Source organism: Polyergus mexicanus, unplaced genomic scaffold (assembly GCF_030449975.1).
Source record: "Polyergus mexicanus isolate NDT 795.1 unplaced genomic scaffold, iyPolMexi1.0 SCAF_6, whole genome shotgun sequence".
NCBI classification, from domain to species: Eukaryota; Metazoa; Arthropoda; class Insecta; order Hymenoptera; family Formicidae; genus Polyergus; species Polyergus mexicanus.
The window spans coordinates 11,920,005-11,942,491 of record NW_027223326.1 but is presented as its reverse complement, the minus strand read 5'-3'; the positions used below and the strand labels follow the sequence as shown (position 1 = coordinate 11,942,491).

The 22,487-nt window shown below is 31.9% G+C and overlaps 1 protein-coding gene across 9 annotated transcripts in view; it reads left to right on the top strand.

Moving 5' to 3' along the window:
* LOC138934353 (pleckstrin homology domain-containing family G member 5) overlaps positions 1-22,487 on the top strand; it is a 113,397-nt gene that overhangs the window by 81,402 nt on the left and 9,508 nt on the right. For all 9 annotated transcript variants that reach the window (XM_070297982.1, XM_070297980.1, XM_070297981.1 and 6 more), the window contains 4 exons: positions 1,605-1,856; positions 10,503-10,612; positions 16,590-16,726; positions 21,800-21,876. In XM_070297982.1, the coding sequence (XP_070154083.1) occupies positions 1,605-1,856; positions 10,503-10,612; positions 16,590-16,726; positions 21,800-21,876 (576 nt within the window). The remainder of the gene's footprint in view (positions 1-1,604; positions 1,857-10,502; positions 10,613-16,589; positions 16,727-21,799; positions 21,877-22,487) is intronic.

Below are 22,487 nucleotides of genomic sequence, written 5' to 3'. Positions count from 1 at the left end.
TTTATTGTGTTAAATAATTGATTATTAAGGAATCTATGTCTGTTATTGTTTATTTGTGCGCGTGTGCCACCTTAGGGACTACATGCCTCGTAAATAATAGATCGTTGCACGAATGATTTATAAAGACGTTTTTATGTGAGACTCGCGTAGCATTTCGTATTATTTTTGGAAAGACCGTAAAAATTCTAAAAGTTCTCTGAAGAACCATTTGTATGACCGAAAGCATTTCGCATTATTCTTTTACGAAGGGGAGCGAATGAATACGCTCTCTTTTATAGAGAAAATTTGCTTGAAACTATTTAAAATGAGCACTAAAAATATTTTCTGTTCGAGAAGATTAATATTAAAAAATATTATCTTTAACGCATATATTTCATTAGTATTATATATATTGAAGAATTTCGATCGTCTTGAAGATAAATCATCTGAAAATTAGAGAAAATAGTTACACCAGAAAATTACATTGTACAATTTATATAATTTGTCCATAATTAGCATAATTTTCAATTTATTTTAACTGCTTCTGCAATTATTTTCCTCCGACATTAAATTAGGCAATGACACTTAGTGTCTCGTTACAAAATTAATATGCGCTTTCTATTTCTATAGCGTTGTACCAAAGTTGTTACATCATTGTATAGTAACTGACGTAAACTCTCTTGTAGTCATCTAATTATATCTTACGTATTTCGTCGTTAACAAGAAAGAGACAGAGAGAAATAACAAGTGAGAAAAATCCCTTCATAGCAAGAGTAAGTTATCGCGAAGGGAAAAAAGGAAGCGCAACGAAGAGCACAACAAGTAAATCGCGATAACGAACGGCCTCGTCGACGTACTGGAAGGGATCGATTCCGCGCATAAATCGATTTTCCGGTGACCCACTTTGTCAAGGTTTTACCCGGGATTTATCTCGCAGGAAGTCGGCCTCGTGTGTTTTCGCGCCGCCGCGCCGCGGGTTTGTTAATACCGGACTAGCCATCCTACTAATGTGTCATCCTCTCTCTTACGAGAGCTCCTCTCAGGCAATTATGCGCGCATCTCGTGTATACCGATGCATTTGATTGCGGCCACAAATCTATTTTATCGTAGGCCGTTTGCGCGCTCTCGCAAACGGCCTCCGCGTCTCGTATTGTTTGCACTCGCAATCCCGAAACGTTCAACTTGATTCCTGAGCGAATAATTGAGAAAATAAAGGGAGAGAGAAATATGGTATTAATATGTGAGATCGCTTGGGCAATGATAAAAAAAAAAGATTTCTACAAATTTATGGTTCTCTGTTAATAAAGAAAAAATTTGCGATTACGTCAAATGACATAATTTTGAAGAGAGAAAAATGTTTGTCTTTCTCTCTCTTTTTCTTTTTACTTAAATTTTAATATAACTCTTGCTCATATCAGCGGGATTTCGCTAATTAGACAAGTACAATATATCGCAAGAAAAACATGTGTGGTTTTTGAAGAAATGTGAAAAGGGCTTTGAATAATATTAGTTCTTTAGAATCAAATATAAAATCATAGTACACATTTTTTATTTAGTTAGAGAAAGAGAGTTCATTCTTAATATACTTCTTTTCTGATGAAGCAAACGATTTTTTATTGTTACAGGTGCGCTCGAGATCGCTCACCCAGCTGGATGCTCTCAGCAGCAGTATGTTGGACACGGGGGAACATCATCTGGAGAGTGATTCCTCGCAGCAGCAATCCCATCATCTGCATCATCATCATCAACAACCCCATCAGCTGCAACATCACCCCCTCAGTATCGAGTGCAATCGGATTCGATTTCTCGCGCCGAGCGCAGCACCCGTCGAGATTGCGCACCCCAATCGTACCAGGCACAAACTCTCGCGATCTCAGGTAAAGTAAAAGTTTCCACACTATTACAATTTGATACAAGCGTTTTCTCGGCGTAGTTAAAGGTGCAATTATAGTCGATGTAATTTCACTATGGTAATTTTCCAGCGAGACATTAAAAGTTCTTTTTTTCCGCGTTCTTACTTTCTTCTGTTAAAACTGACTTCAAATTTTGATGAATATTGTGGAGATATTAATAATTTGTAGCGTGTGAAGCATGCATATATTTCTCATTATTATCTCTCTTGTATATTTATATCCCTTGACGCATATTGTTACTGGCATATTATATTTTATCGAAAGGAAAAAGCTTGAATTTTATTCGTCGCATCGAGCGTGAAATGAGATTTTCCATTGAAATCTATATATATATATATGTACACACTATATAATTTCACAGGAATGTCTGAAATATTATATTAAGCATCTTTTTCAGTCTCTCTCTCTCTCTCTCTCTCTCTCTCTTTCTCTTTTAGTAATTAACTTTGTTTCTAAAATATGCGTCAAGTTTGTCAAAGTTTGTTTCAAGTTATCTTAGAAAATTAAAACTTCTCTTATCTTTTACGTTCTTGAAATTTTTAATTTACCTCATTTTTTTAATCTTTTGTAGTTAAAATCATCAACCTCTATTACAAAAAGAGAAAAATAACGTTTCAAGATTTATTTTGCGTGCAATACGAAATATTCGCGCGAAATATTTGTTCGGGAAAGAAAAAAAAGAGAAGAGGGAGGGCGGCTGATGATACAATACATTCAGCATGGAAACAAAGGGATCGCATGTACGAAAAGTTCCGATATAACGAGTGAGGAAATTCCCTTTTTATTCGCGGGATTCCGCTTTATCCCAGTGCGACGAGTGGCCGAGAATAAAATAAAACGCGACTTGAAAGTCTCACATCTTTGTGTCGTCTTCATCCAAGTTAACACAATCTCTAAGAGAAATATAAATGTCCCCGCATCTTTCATATACCTTCCTGCGAGACCGACCATAGAGAGAAGATATATATTTCACTGCTCGAGTACGAGTGTCAAACCGATCGTAAAAGATGCGCGATGATCGGCCAGAGAAATATCAGACTCACGGAAGAATATTTTTATCCCGATAATACGTATGTACTCGACGTTTCCATTTCCAGTGCCAGTTTCGAGCGTGATAATCGTAATGCGATAATTACAAATGGACATTTATACATTAAAATATGCAACAACATAAACACATTAATAAAATTAGAGAATTATTATGTTATTTTTTTTATTTCTTTGCTATTTTTTACAATGCCATTTTGCAAAAATTGTTGAAACAACCGAGTTACTTCGAAATCCAAGTAAGATCCGAGGAGCTAAAAAGGGGAGCTCTCCTACCAGTGAAATGGCATCGATACAACAGGAGAAGCTGATCCTTTATATATGCTATTGAAATACTTTCGGCTGCTTGGGAATTTTTGCGATCTCTACGAAGTGGCCCGGACATTATCCGAACTGTGATTCCATATCCCAAATGGAAATTCTATGTCACTCCCTGAATTCGCAATGAAGCCAGATTGAACGGCGTGACGCGATATAATAATCTGCAGTTAACGATCTTTTAACGAACCGTCAATATTTATGCATTTGAAGACGTATTTAAATAATATAAATAAGGATAAACAATATGCTAATAATAAAGATAAATTAGAATAAAGGATGGAGAAAAGCTAAGGAAAGCGCCGGTGTATAACACCCGCAATTATTTTGCGTCCCGCGTTGGTGAAACTAATTCCTTTCTTAGCTCGACGTTAAAGAAAGATGTAGAAAACGTTTACCGTAATTTCCAGGAATTTATAAAAACCATATCTATGTTGCGGATCAGCTGCATAAATTTATTCCTCTTGGGAGAAGCTATTCTAGTGATTAACATATTTTTTTCGTCTATTAGCAAATCGATTTCGATAAATAAGTAGACAATAGACGATGAAAATGAGAGCGTCAGCATCTTTATCAGCGAGATTTTTTTTTTTATTATTATTATTATTATTATTATTGTACACTTTATTATACATATAATTATATACGTATGATAGATTATTGAGAATTTAATATGCATTTTTTGAAAAAAGATAATTTCTTTAAGGGAGATAAAAAAAATGGAGTAAATAACGTTCCATAAATATACATACTATGAAATATTTATGGTACATTTTTTTATGAAATATAAATATTTGATATCCCTTTTAAAAAATTTTTTTATAAAAACTGATTCTTACGTATATAAAATTTTTTGCGTCATTTGCATTTTAAAATAATGATTTTATAAATATTGCTCTTTTCGAGTAAAGTTTATATTTGACTCCACAATTAGAGAGAGAGAGAGAGAGAAGATTCCAAGAATAATAAATATATTTTTAGTTTACGCTTTTCTATGCGGTGGTTGCAAGTCGAATTACAAGACACCACAGTACTCGTTAACAAGACAAGATAATCAAACTAACTTTAATTGCAATCGGGAATTGTTTCGCGTCTCGGAACAATTGTTGGTTTCTGACATTTCATTACATCAGCTAGCCTGGTGTTGTCATTTTCTTGTGGCATGCTCTACGCTATGTATACGCGACATAAATGTCACCAAGTAATTCTGCAAAATTAATTTGTCAATTAGCATAGTCCCATGACCATGCGCGCGACAATCACGCGAAGGCAATGAAATTACATTCAAAACAAAAGGAACAAAGCTTCTATTCAATGCCGCGCTATATAATCGCTCGCGTCATCATGAAATTTTAGCTGCCATTTTATTTCACCCTTTTGCGTGTGTCTGTCTTATCTCTTCTCTTCTCTGCAAGAAATACAGTACACTTCTTGAACGATGCAAGAAACGCTTTATCTCGTTGAAGCGTTAATTAATTTGTGCTGTTAATATTTTAAACTCTCTCTTTCTCTTTTTCTCCCTCCCCAAGATAAGTTTCATCGATTCTTTTTAATTTCAGAATGACTTTTAGAATTATTTCTTACTTTACTTTATTCTTCCTCACTCTAATTGTAACATTACATATGTAAGAATATCAGATATTGAGAGAGAAAGTAAGAAAAAATAAAACATATTTTAGGAAGAGAAAGAGAAGCTGATTCTCTATTGCATTTCTGACAGATAATTGTTATATTTAATTTGTTTCATTATTTCTTTTCTTTAATAAAAAGAATCTCTTAAAGGAGCAAATAATTAATATTTATATAAATATCTCTTATTTTAATTATAATAAAAGTCTTTTTGTTTCTTTTTTCGCGCGCGTTTTGATTTATTATGTCGCATATCATTTTCACGTGCAAAATATTTTGTCTACGTCGTTCGATAATTGTTCTCCCCGGATGATATTTGGATGTATATATGCATTTCATTGTTTGATTTACCTCGCGTTCGTGGGACGCGAATAACGAGCACGCGAATAACGGACGTTGAATCGCTAAGCGATCAATCGCTATCGAACACCCGATATTCACTGGATCGTCCTTTGCGTGGAGGGGATGAGTTCCTTTGTGTAATCCCCTTGGCGCAAACGAGTAGCCGGGATACGAAACCTACAGATATCCGGCAAAGCAGTGAGAAAGCACGACGAAACATGGAATTGCTATTAGCCGGACCCGATTTCATAAAACTGCGAGAATTGTAATAAACGGGCATGATTTTACACGGGAATGTGTCCTACTGTGAAATACTAGACGAAATCATAATGTCACGTAATTTAATTACAACGTTAGTTTAGTCTGTTATTACGCGCGATAAAATAAAATCAATATAAGTTAATTCAATGCAGTTTAATAGATGTGCACAATTACATTGGTAAGTAATTACAGCAGTAAGTAATTGCATTTTAAAACTCATTATGCTAAAAATATTGTCGACTAGCGCACGATATGTAAAACGCTCGGCAAATATTAATCTATATTCTTAAGCCACCATCTAATATTACAAATCCACCTATATATTCCATGAAATTAAACTTTTAAAGAGATTGTATTCTTTTCCTCTCTCTCTCTCTCTCTCTCTCTCTCTCTCTCTCTCTCTCTCTCTCTCTCTCTCTCTCTCTCTCTCTCTCTCTCTCTCTCTCTCTCTCTCTCTCTCTCTCTCTCTCTCTCTTTCTCTCTCAGATGCGAGCGCGTCTCCGTATATTAATTATATAAATATTTACCATCAAACGGCACATGAACAAAGCTTGATATCGAAATTACGTCGAGTGAGCAGACGATATTTAAAACAATGATAATTGAAATCGACACAATTAAAAATGCATAAAAACCATTATGGAATGTAGATTTAGTATAAATCGAATATTAATAACGGTTTGTGAACACTGCTATATTGGTCCATTGATATTTGCGTAATCGTTAATAATTATCGCGGAGAATATTGAACACACAATCGATAATTATCCACTATCTTTTTGATCCCATTTAGATAACGAAATTACAATTTCGAGTATATACAGAAATAGATATGTATCGCATAATTCTCATAATTATACATAATATAAAATTTATTATATTATATTAAATTTAATAAAAATATTACACGATAGTAATATGTTTACATGCAGAAAGCGAATCTTCATAATCGTTTTTAATCCCTTTTTTGTTACATATGTATATTGATTAATAATCGTGCAAGAGTTAACAAAATATATAATAGAATCTTTTATGTATATCTTGCATTATTTTATTTTTATTTATTTTATTAAGCTTGGATTTATAGGGCAATTATTTGAAGTTGAAGTTGTATGGAAATTATTTCACATTCTATCGTATTAACCTGTCAATCTAATTATAATATAAATAATTCGTAAAAGAGAGGTACGCGTCGTAAATTATAGTACAAAGCAGTAGACCGTTAATTTATAAGAAAATCTTAAAGTTGAACGCGAGCACTTTGCGTTGCAAAATTACCCAGATTTATCGCACTCACGCCGTCAAGGTCACATTTTAATGGGCATAAAAATTTCAGCGAATTGCAAGCGAGCGCGAAATTACTGCAATTTTCTTCCACAAGTGGTCGGCGAAGAGCCAAAAACGTAATGACTCGCAAGAGGGCTTTTTTAAAGTTCCATCGGATGAAGTCGACGGTTCTCTCGTATCGTCGTCGATTTCGACAAACGCGCGCAAAATAAGATTGAGTTAATAGATTAGATTGCGGCAACGACCGAGCGAGAGCTTTTAATGACACGAACGAGTGGTAATTTGCAAAGTACGCTCCGAGTTTTATCATATCGGTATCCCCAGGTGGTTTCAACGTTCTCGTAAAGCTTTCGAAAGAATTGAAAGGCCTCCGCATAAAAGTTATTCATTCGCATTATCTTTACGTACGACTTTATATATGAATAATATGACAGTACGAAATATCAATTAGATAAATTTTCATTGATGAAAAATTAAAATTTTTACGTCAAATAGATCAAGAGCTTATATCCTCAAATCCTTTCTTTTTACATAATTTATTTTTCTACGCAAATTAAATTCTATCATATACATCCTCATTTACATAGATGTAAACAAAAGATCCATTGCTTATCTAAAAAAGCAAAAAAAATCAAAATTGCAAATTGTTGCACGAATGGTATACTATAGAAAATAATGAAGAAGTAAGCTTATACTTATATATGTGTACTCTTCTAAAATGTAAGTGGCCGCGTAGGCGTTGATTTCGACTACTTGCAGCTACGCCTAGGCATACCATCTATGACGTAAAAACGCAAACTACGAAAACGGCGATTATTACTACGACAAAATGAGTATCTAATCAGCCATTATCAGATACGTAATCGCGAACTAAATACGAAAAATTTAACAGTTGATTTTCGATATTCTAAATTAATTCCCAGAAAAATTATTCATGATATAATTACATTGACAGTCATAATATATGAGTGCAAATTAAATACTTTTTATATAATTTCTATCAATAATTGTTTTAAACGGCCGAAACGTTTATATCTTTGCTATCAAAATAAAGCTCATTTTTTTTTTTGGAAAAAAGAAAAATACATGTAAAACAATTCAAATTTTTAGTTTGTTTAACGACGTTGCATAGTGTTGACCGAAGTCGAGACACATATCGCTAATTCCATTCGAGTCACGTAATAATATATGACAAAAATTGAGTTTGTCGAACTGTGCCCTTCTCACACAATTTAGCTTTTCCTCTTTTAACGTCTTTTATTCTTGGCGAAAACATATTGATAGTTCTCTCACGTGTAGATTATTAGATATTGCAATAAAAGCAAGATTCGTCGGAAACAAGTTTTTGTGGAAAGACTTGCTCGCAAGTCATTTATTTATTTAGTTTGATTATGTGAAATGTATTATTAAATTATGTAATTATATTGCAGAAAAAAGTATAAAGAGCAACGTAAATTATTAATTGATTAGAAAGAAAGAAGAAAATTGTTTTCGATTTAATTATATGTATCGCATACATACATACATATACACAGAAAATCAAGTATTCATCATAACACAATCTCTTATCCTTTTACGATAAAAATTTACTATATCACTTTTATAAATGTGTAATGAATATAAATGTGGTATTAAAATCTCTACATATTTTATTTTATTTGTAATTTATTCTCTCTCTCTCTCTCTCTCTCTCTCTCTCTCGAGTATAATAAGATAATTTAAGAATAAAATTCTGCGAGTTAAGTCGGAAATAACAATTCACAGCGTCGGAGGCGGTGAAAAATCCCTATGAGATAAGTTGTTACAAAAGGAATGATAAACGATAATATTACAGTCTCTTCTCTTATAGGAAGCGGCGAAGGAATTTTCATTAAGCGTCCGCACGCACGTTAGTATCATTGTCACGAACTTGCCAAGTATTTATCCTTACTTTGGGAAGATTGGTGAGTTACATATACCATATGTCTCCGAAAACTGCTGCCGTCGACTATTCCGAATTGATATTATACAAACGTGGAATATAACACTCGTCTCCGAAACTTTACAGATTGTATCCAAAAATAATAAATTTTGATAATGATAATACACTTCAATTTACGTGAATTGTATTGACGGAAACGTAGCAAACGAAATTATGTTATTTTCTTCCTTAATTTTATGCCTATGTTGAAATACGTGGTGCGTTGATTGTTACTCAAATAATTTATAAATATTAAAAATAATTCGAGACAAAATTTGGAATCTAAATTAATGACCGAATCTTAATCTTTATTTTAACAAACAAGTTTTAACGAAATCTTTTTTATTTAAAGTGATCCCCTAAATATTTCTTCGAGGTATGGATGAAAAAGGTTTTTAAATAAAAAAAAATCATTTAAAGTAATATATATTAAAATATATATTTTAATATAAGAAAATATAACAGTTAAATCTTTATCTAACAATCTCAATTATTGTAATAATGTATATAAACATAAATCACTTCGTTTGTTGCATTTAGCCGGTCGTCGCGAAATTATCGTGATAATTATTGCAATATTTGTTTAAATCTATATATATTAAATTGTTTTGCAAAGTGTTGACATGGGTATAATTACCAAGTTTAACAATAATCTCGATTCAATTCTATGCATGGGTATTGTGTAGTACGTTGCGTGAACCGTGCGTATACCTTTTAAGCCTTTGTGATGGATAAAGGAAAGTTTGTAATATAACTGTAAACAAAGTGTGTATACGAAGGAACAGCATATCCGGTATAAGCTCTCGAGCGTGATATGTACAGCCGCTTACACGATTGTATACTCAAAATTACATAGCCAAAGAAACATTTAATGGCCTTACACCTCGTTATGAATTCCATATTGTAAAGCTCGCGCTTGGTGCAACTAAAACTAAAGTTATATCGGCGATTTCGAATCTCTCAAGGTTCTATTGCAAAATAAAAATCAATAACGAGACCGCCCTTTACCTTCGCGTGTGACGTATACAATCTTATATATAATTAAATAACCAACATATTTGAGAAAAACGAAAGAATTTTTTCTCTCTCGTTGTCGTTCCAGATTTATACGAGGAATTATTAAAATTTAGATATACACACAAGATGTAACATAATCTTTGTAAATCTTGCTTAATAATGTGCTGATATGTTAATTTTACTCGATTAAATTTCTTTCGTTTCTTTTGATTTGTTTATGCTAAGCAACAAAATAAATTAATTTGAGGTATGATGACAAATAAGAATCTTTTTGCTACTTGCGCTTCTAAAGACGCGACGCAGCGATTGCTTCCATATGCCGCGCTTTAATATTTAATTCCGTAGGCCGATTCACCAGCCTACCAGGTGACTGGAATTTATGAGAACGCCGTTCCTGCATTATTTATGAGGGAAAAAAATCGAGTCGAACGGGCGAACGTGGAAGCAATATTGAATTTGGGTACGAGAACTACGAAGTAATCGTAGTTTTTTTTTTTTTTTTTTTTTTTTTTCGTAGAGAAAGAAACGCTGGCGCATTCTCTAAATTCTTCTTCAGACGCGTACTAAAGATTATAAAAGAAACATAAGCAATAATTAAATCTTATTAGATTAACGATGAATAAAATTTTGACATCGAGTTAATATCTCAAACTGAAAATCTTTTTTATCACATTTTAGATTATGAAATATTCAAGATACCTTTTTTATTTAGAGATATAAAACTAATCATAGTTTTATTTTGGTTATAGGTGTCCAGTAATGAATACTTCAGCGTCAGTTTCGAGGTGGGCGACGACACCGCCGCAGCTTCCTTCGAACGCGAGGAGTTTCTGCCAGCTACGAGGGGAACTTACCTTGTGTGAGTGAAGCATTATCATATAATCAGGGTTGCGAAGTAACGCGTTACTTGTAACGTCGTTACCGTTACAGTTACTTTTTTTCGGTAACGATCGTTACTTTTTTTCTGTTTGCAACGGTAACGGTAACGTCGTTACATTTTTATAGTAACGGTAACGGATTAGCCGTTACTTTTATCATCATTTTTTAGTTCTTTATTATCTTATATCTATTCAATAGATATATTTTTTGAAAAATATTTTGTAGCCTTCTATCATAGGCTGCATTCTGATAATCACCGCCAGTACTGAGAATCTATAATAACGTATAAATTATAGATTTTACAATATTGATAGTGAATATTGGAATACATTCTTAATAATATCAATAGTTCTCTTATCAATATTTAAAAACAATGTTTGATAAAAATTTTCGACATAATTGAAATTTGTAAATTACAATTTAAATTCCTATAAAGATAAGTGTATTAAAAAGTAAAAATATTAACGTAAAAAAGTAGAATCATTAAATAAGTTTAATATAAAAAACGCACGCTATACAGAGACTAATTTAGAGTTTTTAATTGTAACATAGATTATTACATTTAATATTGATTATCAAATAATTTTATAATCTAATAGCTTATTTTAGTATTACAAAAAACAAAAACATAACGAAAAAGTAACGAATCGTTACTTTCCGAGTAACGGTAACGGTAACGCGTTACTTTTATAGAGTAACGTTTCCAATCCTGCATATAATACATTTAATATTCGGCCAGTCTGTTTCACCAATAAATTTCTCGCGTTTTAGATCGAATAAAAATACGATTTACGCTATTTATGAATGTATGCATCTAAACAATACTGCGTTTAAAGACTGATTCCATGCGCATAATTGCTATTTTACATCATATATGACTTATGAAAATTTTTATTGCGATGAAACGCGAAAAATATTCGCTCTGGTATCGATATTTTTCCACATGTGTATCGTAGCGAAATAAATTTTTTTTTTTTATTGTGCATAATTGTAATTATAGTTATTTAATAATGATTGATAATAATTATTAAAATTATTTTATTTCTTCACTATTTTTCGATTAAATACAAGAATACATAATTTTAATTCTGTTATATCTCATTGTCAGTCGAAAAATGCAGGACTGATTAAATTATTCTTTAATCACACAGTGAATTTAAAATTTACTTTCAAACACGTACACAATTTTTTTTTGATGTGTATTATTTTCTTTAAAAAAAAATATATTTTTAACTGAATATCAGAAATTAGCTTCAAATGTAATCATATAATGCTTAGCATTAGAAAAAATCCTATTAAAGCAAGTATAGAAATATATCGACACGTACACCGCGTCATATCTAATTTCCTTTAAATTTATTCGTGAGGCAATCTTTTTTCCTTTTTTATCGATCTTCGAGATGATTCGGCAATCCATTCAATAATCGGTTAGGGAAAGGAACAGGGGGGAAGGCGGAAGCAGCACTTCTATTTTTCAGATCGCCAAGAGGTCAGCCCTTTTCTACGGTGCAGTTGTCCGCGCTCTACCGGGTGTACTGATAAATATATCGCGACAAATTTGATGCGGGATTTGTGAGCGAGAATAAATAGACAAAGATCGTCGCCTGTTAAAATGTTTATAACATAAATATAATAAACTCGTATTACGGCAGAAAGGAAATAAATTGTGCGTCGCGTATTAGAAGATCCTCGTCTCATAATCAAGAATGAATCTAATTTATCTTGATGCGTTTAATTAAGAGAGAGAAAGAGAAAAAGAAAGATCTTTATATCATTTGTTTTAATCATCGTGAAGGTGTGTCATCATTAAATGCGATGCGTTGATCTGCGAGAAATTTTTTACAAGCTTTCAGAGAAAAAAGATGACGATTATTGATACGATTTTACTGACAATGAGACTACTAGCTTATTCGCTAAAAAAAAGTTGTTTTTTAATAAGGAAAGAGTGTGCCATTTTACAATGTGTATGTATATCGCGATAACATAGATCTCTATCCATAGTTAACATTTCAGAAGCACTAATCTAAACTAAGACTTTATAATACTCGAAGATTTATTAAGAGAATTGAATATTTAAAAAATACTTGGAAATTTTAGAATGACAATAAGCGCAGAACTTTTTTTCTTTTTAAAAAGTTGCTTATTAAAATTTAAATATATGAAAATTGAATATATAAAATAAATATATAAAATGCTAAAAAAATGATGGTGGAAAATAATTAATACAAGTGTCAAAAATTTCTTTTGTACATAGAAACGAGATAAAAAAAAATTATGTATAATAATTAGAGAGCAATTTTGATATAATAAAAAACATTTTTAATATATTTATAATTAATAATTATATTAAATATGAAAAATGTACGTGTAATTGTAATTATATTAAATATGAAAAAAATCACTATCTAATTATTATTTATTAATTTTTTTATCTCGTTTCTATGTGAGAGAGAAATTTTTAAAGATTTTATTTTTTATCATGATTTTATCCTTTTCTTTTCGGCTTTTTTTGTTTCCCCAATGATGTGCTACACTTGTAATAATTTTGCATTATTATTTTTATTTCCAATAAACTTCGCTAACGTACCTTTAATTAATTCGTAGTCATTCAACGTGACAAAGAATATTAAAAAATCAACATGATATATCACGAAAGATAATACTGTTATACTACTAAATCGCTGCAGTGCAAGTGTGCGCGAAAATACCTTACATCTTCAATGAGATAACTCTTAATTACCAAGCATTATTATGCGGCGAACCGAGAATTGAACAAAGCACACTTTGCTTCTGTCGTATCGGTTTTTTGACAAAAAAATTTCCATTTTACGAACCCTGGAATCGCGATCACAAGATACGCGGTTTGCATGAAAAAAAAAAAAAAAAAAAAAACGCCGTTTTCTATCAACGCGAAATCTTTTTTATCTTGAATTACCCGGATCGTTTTTATACCGCTCGTAATGATCTCACCAAGTTATATCTCGCATTACAATTAAGACACATTACTGTTAATTGTACGAATTTCTTACACAAAAAAAAAAATAAAATAATCTGCATGGTTCCAAAGACTTATGTAATCTTACTTTCAATACATACGGTGTTTCACAATCATCTATAAGAAATATTCTTATAGATTTTCTGCTCTATATTTTTATTCAAATTTGTTTTACTATAATTTAGACACTTTAATTAATTTAAGAGCGGATTATTTAGGTACATTAAATACATATTAATTATTTAATTTAAAGTAAAAAGTAATCGAATATATTCGCGAAACGTGAATCATGTAAAAATCCTTTTTTTTTCGTTTTCGAAGTATCTCTGACAGTCGAGCCTCAAACAATGTATAACGGCGAATATCGTTGCATCATCATTCTCTTTGAAATGGCAAACCACAATTTAGAACGTGCGCCTATACACATATACATGAATACCAATACTCATCTGGGAAGCTGTCGCATTAGCCAGTGATTTATAGCGATTTAATGCGGCCAGATATATGTTCAATAAATCGGGTGCAAAGAGAGGACACAGTCCTGTTCGAGCAATGTGTATCGCAATAGCAAAAGGAGAAAATATCGACTGATAAACGAGGAAAATCAAATGACTCTTACTGTTAGCATTGCGAAGATGCATTCATTTTGTATAGAAGGATAATAAAATCGACAAATATTACTAATAAAGTACAAACGAGTTCATTAAAAACGTTCATTAGAAACAATTTTCAATAGCGATTGCTTTCGAATAAATAATCTTCGTTATCTATTTTTCAATAAACAATTATTGGAAAAATTAGCGTTAAAATTAACACATTGTAATGATTTGTACAATATAACAAATCTATGATTTATTATGACTAACTGACGAGAAAGATATTCGCAAGTACTTTTACTTATTTGCAATATCGATTTTTTGACGTCATAAAATTTTTTACCAAATTCATATTACATTTTAATCGTTGAAAAAAATACTCGAGTGTCGAAATGCTTCAAAGTTAAAAAAAAAAAAAAAAAAAAAAAACGATATTCACATGAATATACATATACAAGTAGGTGCCATTCTATCCGGCTGGAACAAAAGCTGCAGAGCCTATACAATGTGAAATAAAAAAAATTATGCCGGATGAAATTGGACCGTTAAACGCCATTCGTTACTTTGATTTCTAAATACTTGGAACGAGCCACGTGCGTAGATTTTTTTATTTGACATTGCGTCATCGGAGGGAGATTCGATTTACTTTTTTCTCCACTCGAATCGCGACACGTTTTAATTATAACACGAATTTTTTATTTAATCCTGAATCAGCGGGCGCATGGATGATATATGGTTAATTTAATATCTTGCTATATCGGTGAAATTTATAACTTGTGAGAGCTATCTCCAAAGAACAAATATTAGAATCTTATGTTCGATAAATTAACTAGATATAAGAGAATTTTATATTCTAATTATAATCGATGTCAAATAATGGTAAATAGTGTAAAATGCACTAAGGAAGGATGAATAATTGATGATAGAATAAAACGCGCGCGTATGGATGAGAATAATTTATTTATTTCTCATCCGAATTCCGTTGACGGAATTTCTGCTCCATCACGATTTGTAGTGTTACGCTTCGACGGAGAATACCTTATGTTTCAACCTTATTTCATTTAGACACTCCTCTTCCTGCTTTCGAAATAGACTATTAGAAAAACCAGCATAATATCCGGGAAATTAGGAGGTAAATTTTATACTATAACTGATAATATAAAATTGCACTGTATTGCATTTTTTTTATACATTATTTTATCAACGTAAATTGTAGGGAATGAGCTTATTTTTTGATAAATTAATAGAAAAAGTACTTATGATTTGGCATTAGTTTATATTTTATATCATTACTATTATACATATTAATCGCGATTATTACTTATTTATCAGTATTATATATTTATTATAATAAAATAATTTATATTCGTTATAATAAATTTAAATTCTATATGAATTCCGCACATATACACACCCACAATTAAACTTTTAACTTTCAATTTGTCATCGGATTTCAAATTAAATTGTCGTGCGAATAATTAACAATTATAAACATAAGTCAAATTATATAAACGGTTTACCGAATTTAATTTGTTTAGATCGTCTCTCTTACATAATTATCTATTCATAAAAATCTCCTTAGTAATTATATATGACATGACTAGTTAGGGCATATTCAACGAAATAAAAATAGTAAGATTTCGGTGATTTACGTCATTATGAGGAACACATAGTAATTCCGCAATAATTTGGCAATGTTTCGTAAAGGGAAATGGAAGGGAAATTAGGGATGTCAAGTTTTATCCCTGTAGACGAGGATGCGCATAACAGTTTCTGATTCTGCGATTAGGCGACAATATCTGCTTGGTTTATTATTTCCTCTTCGATCAGTTTCTAGGTTTTTGAAAAGCATTAGCATATTGAGATGTACGATGGGATTCGTGTGTTGTATTAACGCGATTTTTCGTCTTTGTAATTTATTAATTCAATTCCTCGATATTTCCGCTTTAATTTTATTTCGACATTTTGTAAAATAAATATTAAAAGTGTTTTGTTTGGCAGATATTTCATCGTGGAAAAGGTAAACTATGCCATGAAACTGCGATTTTGCTCGATATAAAAACATTGTGTGGACGCTATCAAAAAGTATGAACATGCAAATTTCGGTTTAAATAATATTCCAACTCGGCCAAAAATTTTTAATTGATCTACGGTAAAAAATAAAATTTACTTTTACATGGTGTAGGACAAGATCCTCGCGTTATTGCGATTATTTACGAATTATCTCACGATCCTTATATAGTATTCATGGCAAATCAATTTTTTGAAAAATATTAATAGTTTGAAACTTTTAATGAATTCATCGATTTATAACACACAAGCGTTAATAGTTTATCTCGTTATATTACGTGTGTGGTGTGTTACAGGGATGTACTGAATCCGGTCTGTGAGCGTCGCGGCATCGATTTATCGCGCGTCGAAGTTCTGGACAGCTCATCGACGCCGTTATCTCTGCTGACAACGGACGCTTCTACACTTGGTGGAAAGCATCTACGAGTAACTTGTAAGTTTGCATTATTCTGTTATATTTGAATTTAATATAAATTATTTAATATATAAATTATTTAATATATAAGATTCGCTTAATTATCAGATTGTGTGGCGTGTGAGTTTGTATATCTGTGCACGTGTACATATGTGGATATATTCTTCGATCTCTTTTTCTTCTTTATTTCCTTTTTTTATCCTGTAATAGTAATGTACATAGTAATAAGTATCAAATATCGAAGAAGGAGGGAGAATTCAATGGGTACCTTCAATGAGTGATAGATTTACACATTTAATTATCTAGCGTTAACGTAAGACTTCGCGATAGACGTCATGACAGATGTATACGTACAGAGAACAATGACCCGATGACCGAATTTTGCTAGAGAAAGTAATTAATTAATGCGATAAGTGATATATACTCGAAAATATAAATACAAATAACGGTTGTCGCGTCAGAAACTTTTTGTTATTAATTTACACACGTCCTTATAAAAGATATCGCGTGCAATGAAGACTTGGCTCTTTAGTTTTGACTATTATTGTATAATCAATTAATTATTAATGAAACGTCGGAACGCTCTGACTCATTTGCGACTGATACATTGAATATAATTAATTGTTCTACACGCAATGTGAGATGGATCGGTTAATTCCCCAAGCTGATTAATCTAGCTGTACGAATACGACTTAAAATTGAGTGACATAAATCGCGAAGGGATTATATGCGAATTGACGAAAATCTTTCTGTATTTTATTCTTTCATATTTTCAACAAAAAACAATCCTAACGATTGTCATAAATCGTCTAAGTTTGTGTCATATAATGGAGTTTATAATATATTTATTGCAAGGCAAATATTTAATTCAACTTTTTCGAAGTTTTTCTTTATTCTTTTCGCTGATAATATTTTAGGAATTAGTCTCTCTCCCTCTCTCTTTGTATATATATATATTGGATTTCTCTTTATTATTTATAATTCTTTTAAGTTTTCAATTCCTTATTAGTCTTTTTCAGAGACATTTCGAAAAAAAGTATTTTATAGAAAATTTCTGCGTAAAATATTAAAACTCTGTAGATTTCGCTGTGCACATTTAAATACTGGAAAATACAGTGTAATATAATATATTGCACGTTTAGTTCACTTACAATTAGCGGCTATACAAGTCGGTTTACACACAAAGTTAATCGATCAAGTGCTCCGTATAATTCAGCACTTCTAAATTTGTTGAATTATCACAGATCACGCACAGGCCATTTTCTCGCTTCTTTCGATTAATTTAATTGTTTTCCGACGACTTGAGACAACGAAGGTATCTTGCGATAATAGACGAGGGTTTCAAAGAATCGTTAATAGATAATGAAGAACGAACGAGTAATTAAGCTCAGTCCCATTTTAGTCTAGTCAAACAGGGATACTGAAAAGTATTGTATTTACCAGGAAGATTTTCTTCTCTCACACACAGACACATATATGTATATGTTTTCTCTTTTAATTATTTTTTACAAAATAGTTTACAAAAAGCATGCGTATTTCCACAATCTAATTTTTAATACAATTTTTAATTAACAAAGTCCGTAAATAATCACAACAAAATTTTTAACAAATTTTTACCTATTCATTATATCATATTGCGCGATTCTATTATACGAAGATCTTACTTCATATTATCACGTGTAATTATAAACTCTCCCGCCGTTCAATATATAAAAACAATTACTAAATATTTTGATGGTTACAATTATCCTTATTATAAATAATGTTAAGTAAGCAAGCTGTCTTCATTGCAATCTTTGTTAATTGTGTCTAGTAACAATGCATTAATTTATTTTTCGAAACTTTTTCGTACAATCTTATTCCGGGTTAGATGCAACTGCTTAAAAAAAAAAAAAAAAAAAAAAAAAAAAAAAACCGCCTATGTGCTCTGCTGGGAGTTTAAACTGGGCATTTATATCTATTTGAACATACATGTGGATAAACCGCGAATCTCCAGAGCTTGCAACTTCATCCGTCTAGAATGTTTGAAGCAGTGAAAATATATATATATACAACATATCTCGATAATTTATTAGTGCGATAAATCCATCGTTGGAACTTTTTCGAGCGAAATAGGATTTTTCAGCGAAGAAGAGAGAGAGTAAGAAAGAGTAGCAAAATAAAATCTCGCGACAATGTCTACATAATCCTATCGAGGCGAAAAAGGAAAGAAGGCGGTAAGAGGGCTAAACGCGCGACTCGACGCTCTCACAGAAAATTTTCTCAGTTACTTAACGCCGCTATTTCGTTTCCATCGTGATTTCCCCGGTGTATTTGACCCTAAGAGGTATGTATGTACATCGCTGAGAAAGGTCGCAGATTTCGACGAGCGCGATTTCGAGCGAGCGGGCGAGTTCCCGATGAAAGTCTCAATGTGAAACGGGTACGAATAACATGTACAATGCAATTCATACTGAAATAACATTTTACTTGCTATATTGCTTATTTGAGGATTAGCAAGTTTATATTTTTAAAAAGTAATTTAAAAAAAGAAACTAAAAATAAAAAATTCTTCAGACATAATTTCCATTATTATGATAATACATTTTAAATATAATAATTATATATGTATTGTTGATTCTAATAATATAATTTTTATAACCGCACGCAAAGCTATTCTATGGTACATTGTATCACACTATACGCACGTGCGACAAAAATAAGCTCAGTCAGACCGAAATACGTATGCGAGCAATACAAGCAAGTGTAATTTCAGTGCGACGATGATACGAAGCGAACGTGTCGGAAAAATGTTCAATTTCCTCAACGTCGGGCTCGAGCAAAACGTAATTAGGATACATTCACCCATGATCGACAGATCGCCAATAATATTCTTTGAGAGAGCCGAGCTAAAAGTCTCCGGGTTTCTTTTGTAATCGTATGTCAGACAGAGAAGGAAAAGATGCGAGATATTATTCGAAAGCGAAAAAACTACATCATATGGTGCAAAATTAATAAGTCGATAAAAAAGTAGACATATATTTCCCTTGGAAAAAAAAAAGGGATACACCCGAATATAAGAGCGGCTCGGTTTTTTCGCAAAAACATTATGACAGAAATTACGCGACGAATCGCTATTATATTATTTTCTGAATCTCTGTTTCCAAAAATTCCAATTGCAATAAATTGATATAATATTATATATATATATATATTATAATGATTCTTTGATGTTTATAATACGTCTAATAAAGTATACCTTATTGAAACAATGTATATTTTAATCTTTCCGTAATACTTCAGTAGTAATATCTGACATTAGTCGGACATTGGTAATTATAATTTGCCGCTCGTTATGAACTTAAAAGATAAATAGCAGCAATAATGACACAATGCTTCGTAAACTATAATTAACAATATCGTAAAACACGATCTAAATAAAAATATTTATTGATATTTTTTACGCACCTAGCAGTCATAAAAATCATTAACTTTCGAAAAATTTAGCGTGACGATTCTCGTCCGCGTACAGATTGGAAATATCGAAACTTATCACCCTACTTATCAGAAAATGAAGCAGCAAGAGTAGAAAACTGATTTCCGTTCGCGTGAACGGAAACGAAAATGTAATACGCGTCTTTGATGGCAAATGAGTAACGATTTTCTTTCGATCGCCCTCTTTGTCGAGACCGATTGAAAAGCTGCCACCGCAACGAAATTAAACCAGAACTAGTTGCAGGACCCTTGCACGCTCAAGGAACCGCGATAGGAATAACTGGTCACTATCTGGACCCAGATGTCAATACGGACGAGCATGCTGGAACCAATATAGGAACGATGCAACTACGAGTGATTAAAATTCAAAACTATCTAAATCCGTAACAAGGCGATTGCGACGTTATACGTAACAGATTGTAATTAAAGCATCATATCTATATTATACTACGAACATATGTGTGTACATAAATGTCGCAAAATTAGACGTAACCATGGATTCTAAAATTATATAATGTATTCTGTAATAAATTTCTAGCTTTGCAAAATTTTATACGATACATATGTATATGTATATTTATTTTTTTTTGCATACAATAATTATTAATTGCAAAAATATAATAATAAAATATATAGGATGTATATCTTGTACATATTTAAAAAATTCAAAATATTATATAATTTAACGAAATTTATACACGTACGTAATATAATGTAGATATAGTGCTTTAATTACTAAATTATAAATAAATTTTATAATCACAGTGATACAAACGAGAAGACGATAATGCGAAAAATAAGTTAAAATTTAGAACTTTTCTTTTCAAAATAAATTCTTTTCTCTCTGTAAAACTTTAATATACTTTTAAATAAAAAAGAGATAAATTCGATCCATTTTACTTTTTTTTTTTTCGAAGCGATAATGAAGTTTTAATAGGGTCAATAGATGATCATAAGTAATCCAGTTATCCCCGGATAATGGTGAAATTAATGCTAACAGCGACCCTTATAATGCGTTTGATCCTTTGATCCTTTTGCGCGCGGTAAAGGTAAAGTTGAGTCGCGAACTATCGGCATGTCATCCATAGAAGAGCTTTCAAAATTGGGGTGCCCCAGGCATTCGTACGATTTAAACGGCCCTTTCGATTTTCTCACGCATTACAGATGTATTGTGCGATCAGTAACAAAGCCGTTCAATTCGCAATTCTCAACTACGATACTTTTTTCATCATTTAAATATGCAACGAATTCGCTTCGCGCATGCTGAAAGTGACGTTTGCAGCATTAACAAATAGTATTGCGACTAATTAGATCTTCTCGCATATTTTGTGAGCGGAAAAATTGCGCAATGTGTTGCCGAATGTGCCATTTGTTTAAAATAAAGATTTGTTTTCTAATCTCTCGTTAATATATTACAAAGTCCATTACGATTTGCATTATAAAACTTTAGTATCAATTTACAATCCTAAGAAATCAACAATCCTAGAAAAATTATTATTAAAATAGAAATTACTTTATTGGAGAATATAATTATAAGAAAAATATTGATTAATTGAGAAATATTAGATACATAACACAGAGATACGTAATATAGTAACCCTTGTTTTCTCATTTCAGTTAAAGATGAAAGATTGAATTCTCGAACGTCGAGTCAAAGAGGAAACCAGAATGTGCCATTGCGAAAAACCAGTGGAGTAAGTAGCTCACTTCCGCTAAAGTAATACTTTAAATTGATTCTCACGACAACACGTATGTATCATATAGGCGATAAATTTCCTAGCTTAACTTCCTCACAGATAAAAATTTAATTAACTCGACTTTATCGCGAAGAAATCCCTTTAAGGTCACAGAATAACTTACATATATAACTCTTGCAAGATTATATCACATGTAACGCGATTACATCACGCGAAAGACAATCTACACATTGGGATATAATAGTTTGCAGAAAGTATATCGAAATGTATCATCATTCGTCAAATGCGAACACTCCTTTGTCTCGCAAACATTTTCTTTTAGCGGCGCGCTCTACGAAGATGAAGAAACGCTTTAGCATCTGTCAACAATAATGCTGTAGCCCTTTTCCCACCTTGAGCCTTGATCCATTGCTACGAGAACAACAATACAGCCGGGCTGACAAAGACAAATCGCGAAACGATTCGCCAGGCGCGAACAAAGCCGCGTTGAACGTGGTGCGACGGCGCATCATCGGTTAATACTGTCGATATCAGGAACGAGATTCTCTCGCGGTAAATTTTCCAAAGAGGACTAAGCAAAATTTTCCATACGAGAATATTGTTCATCA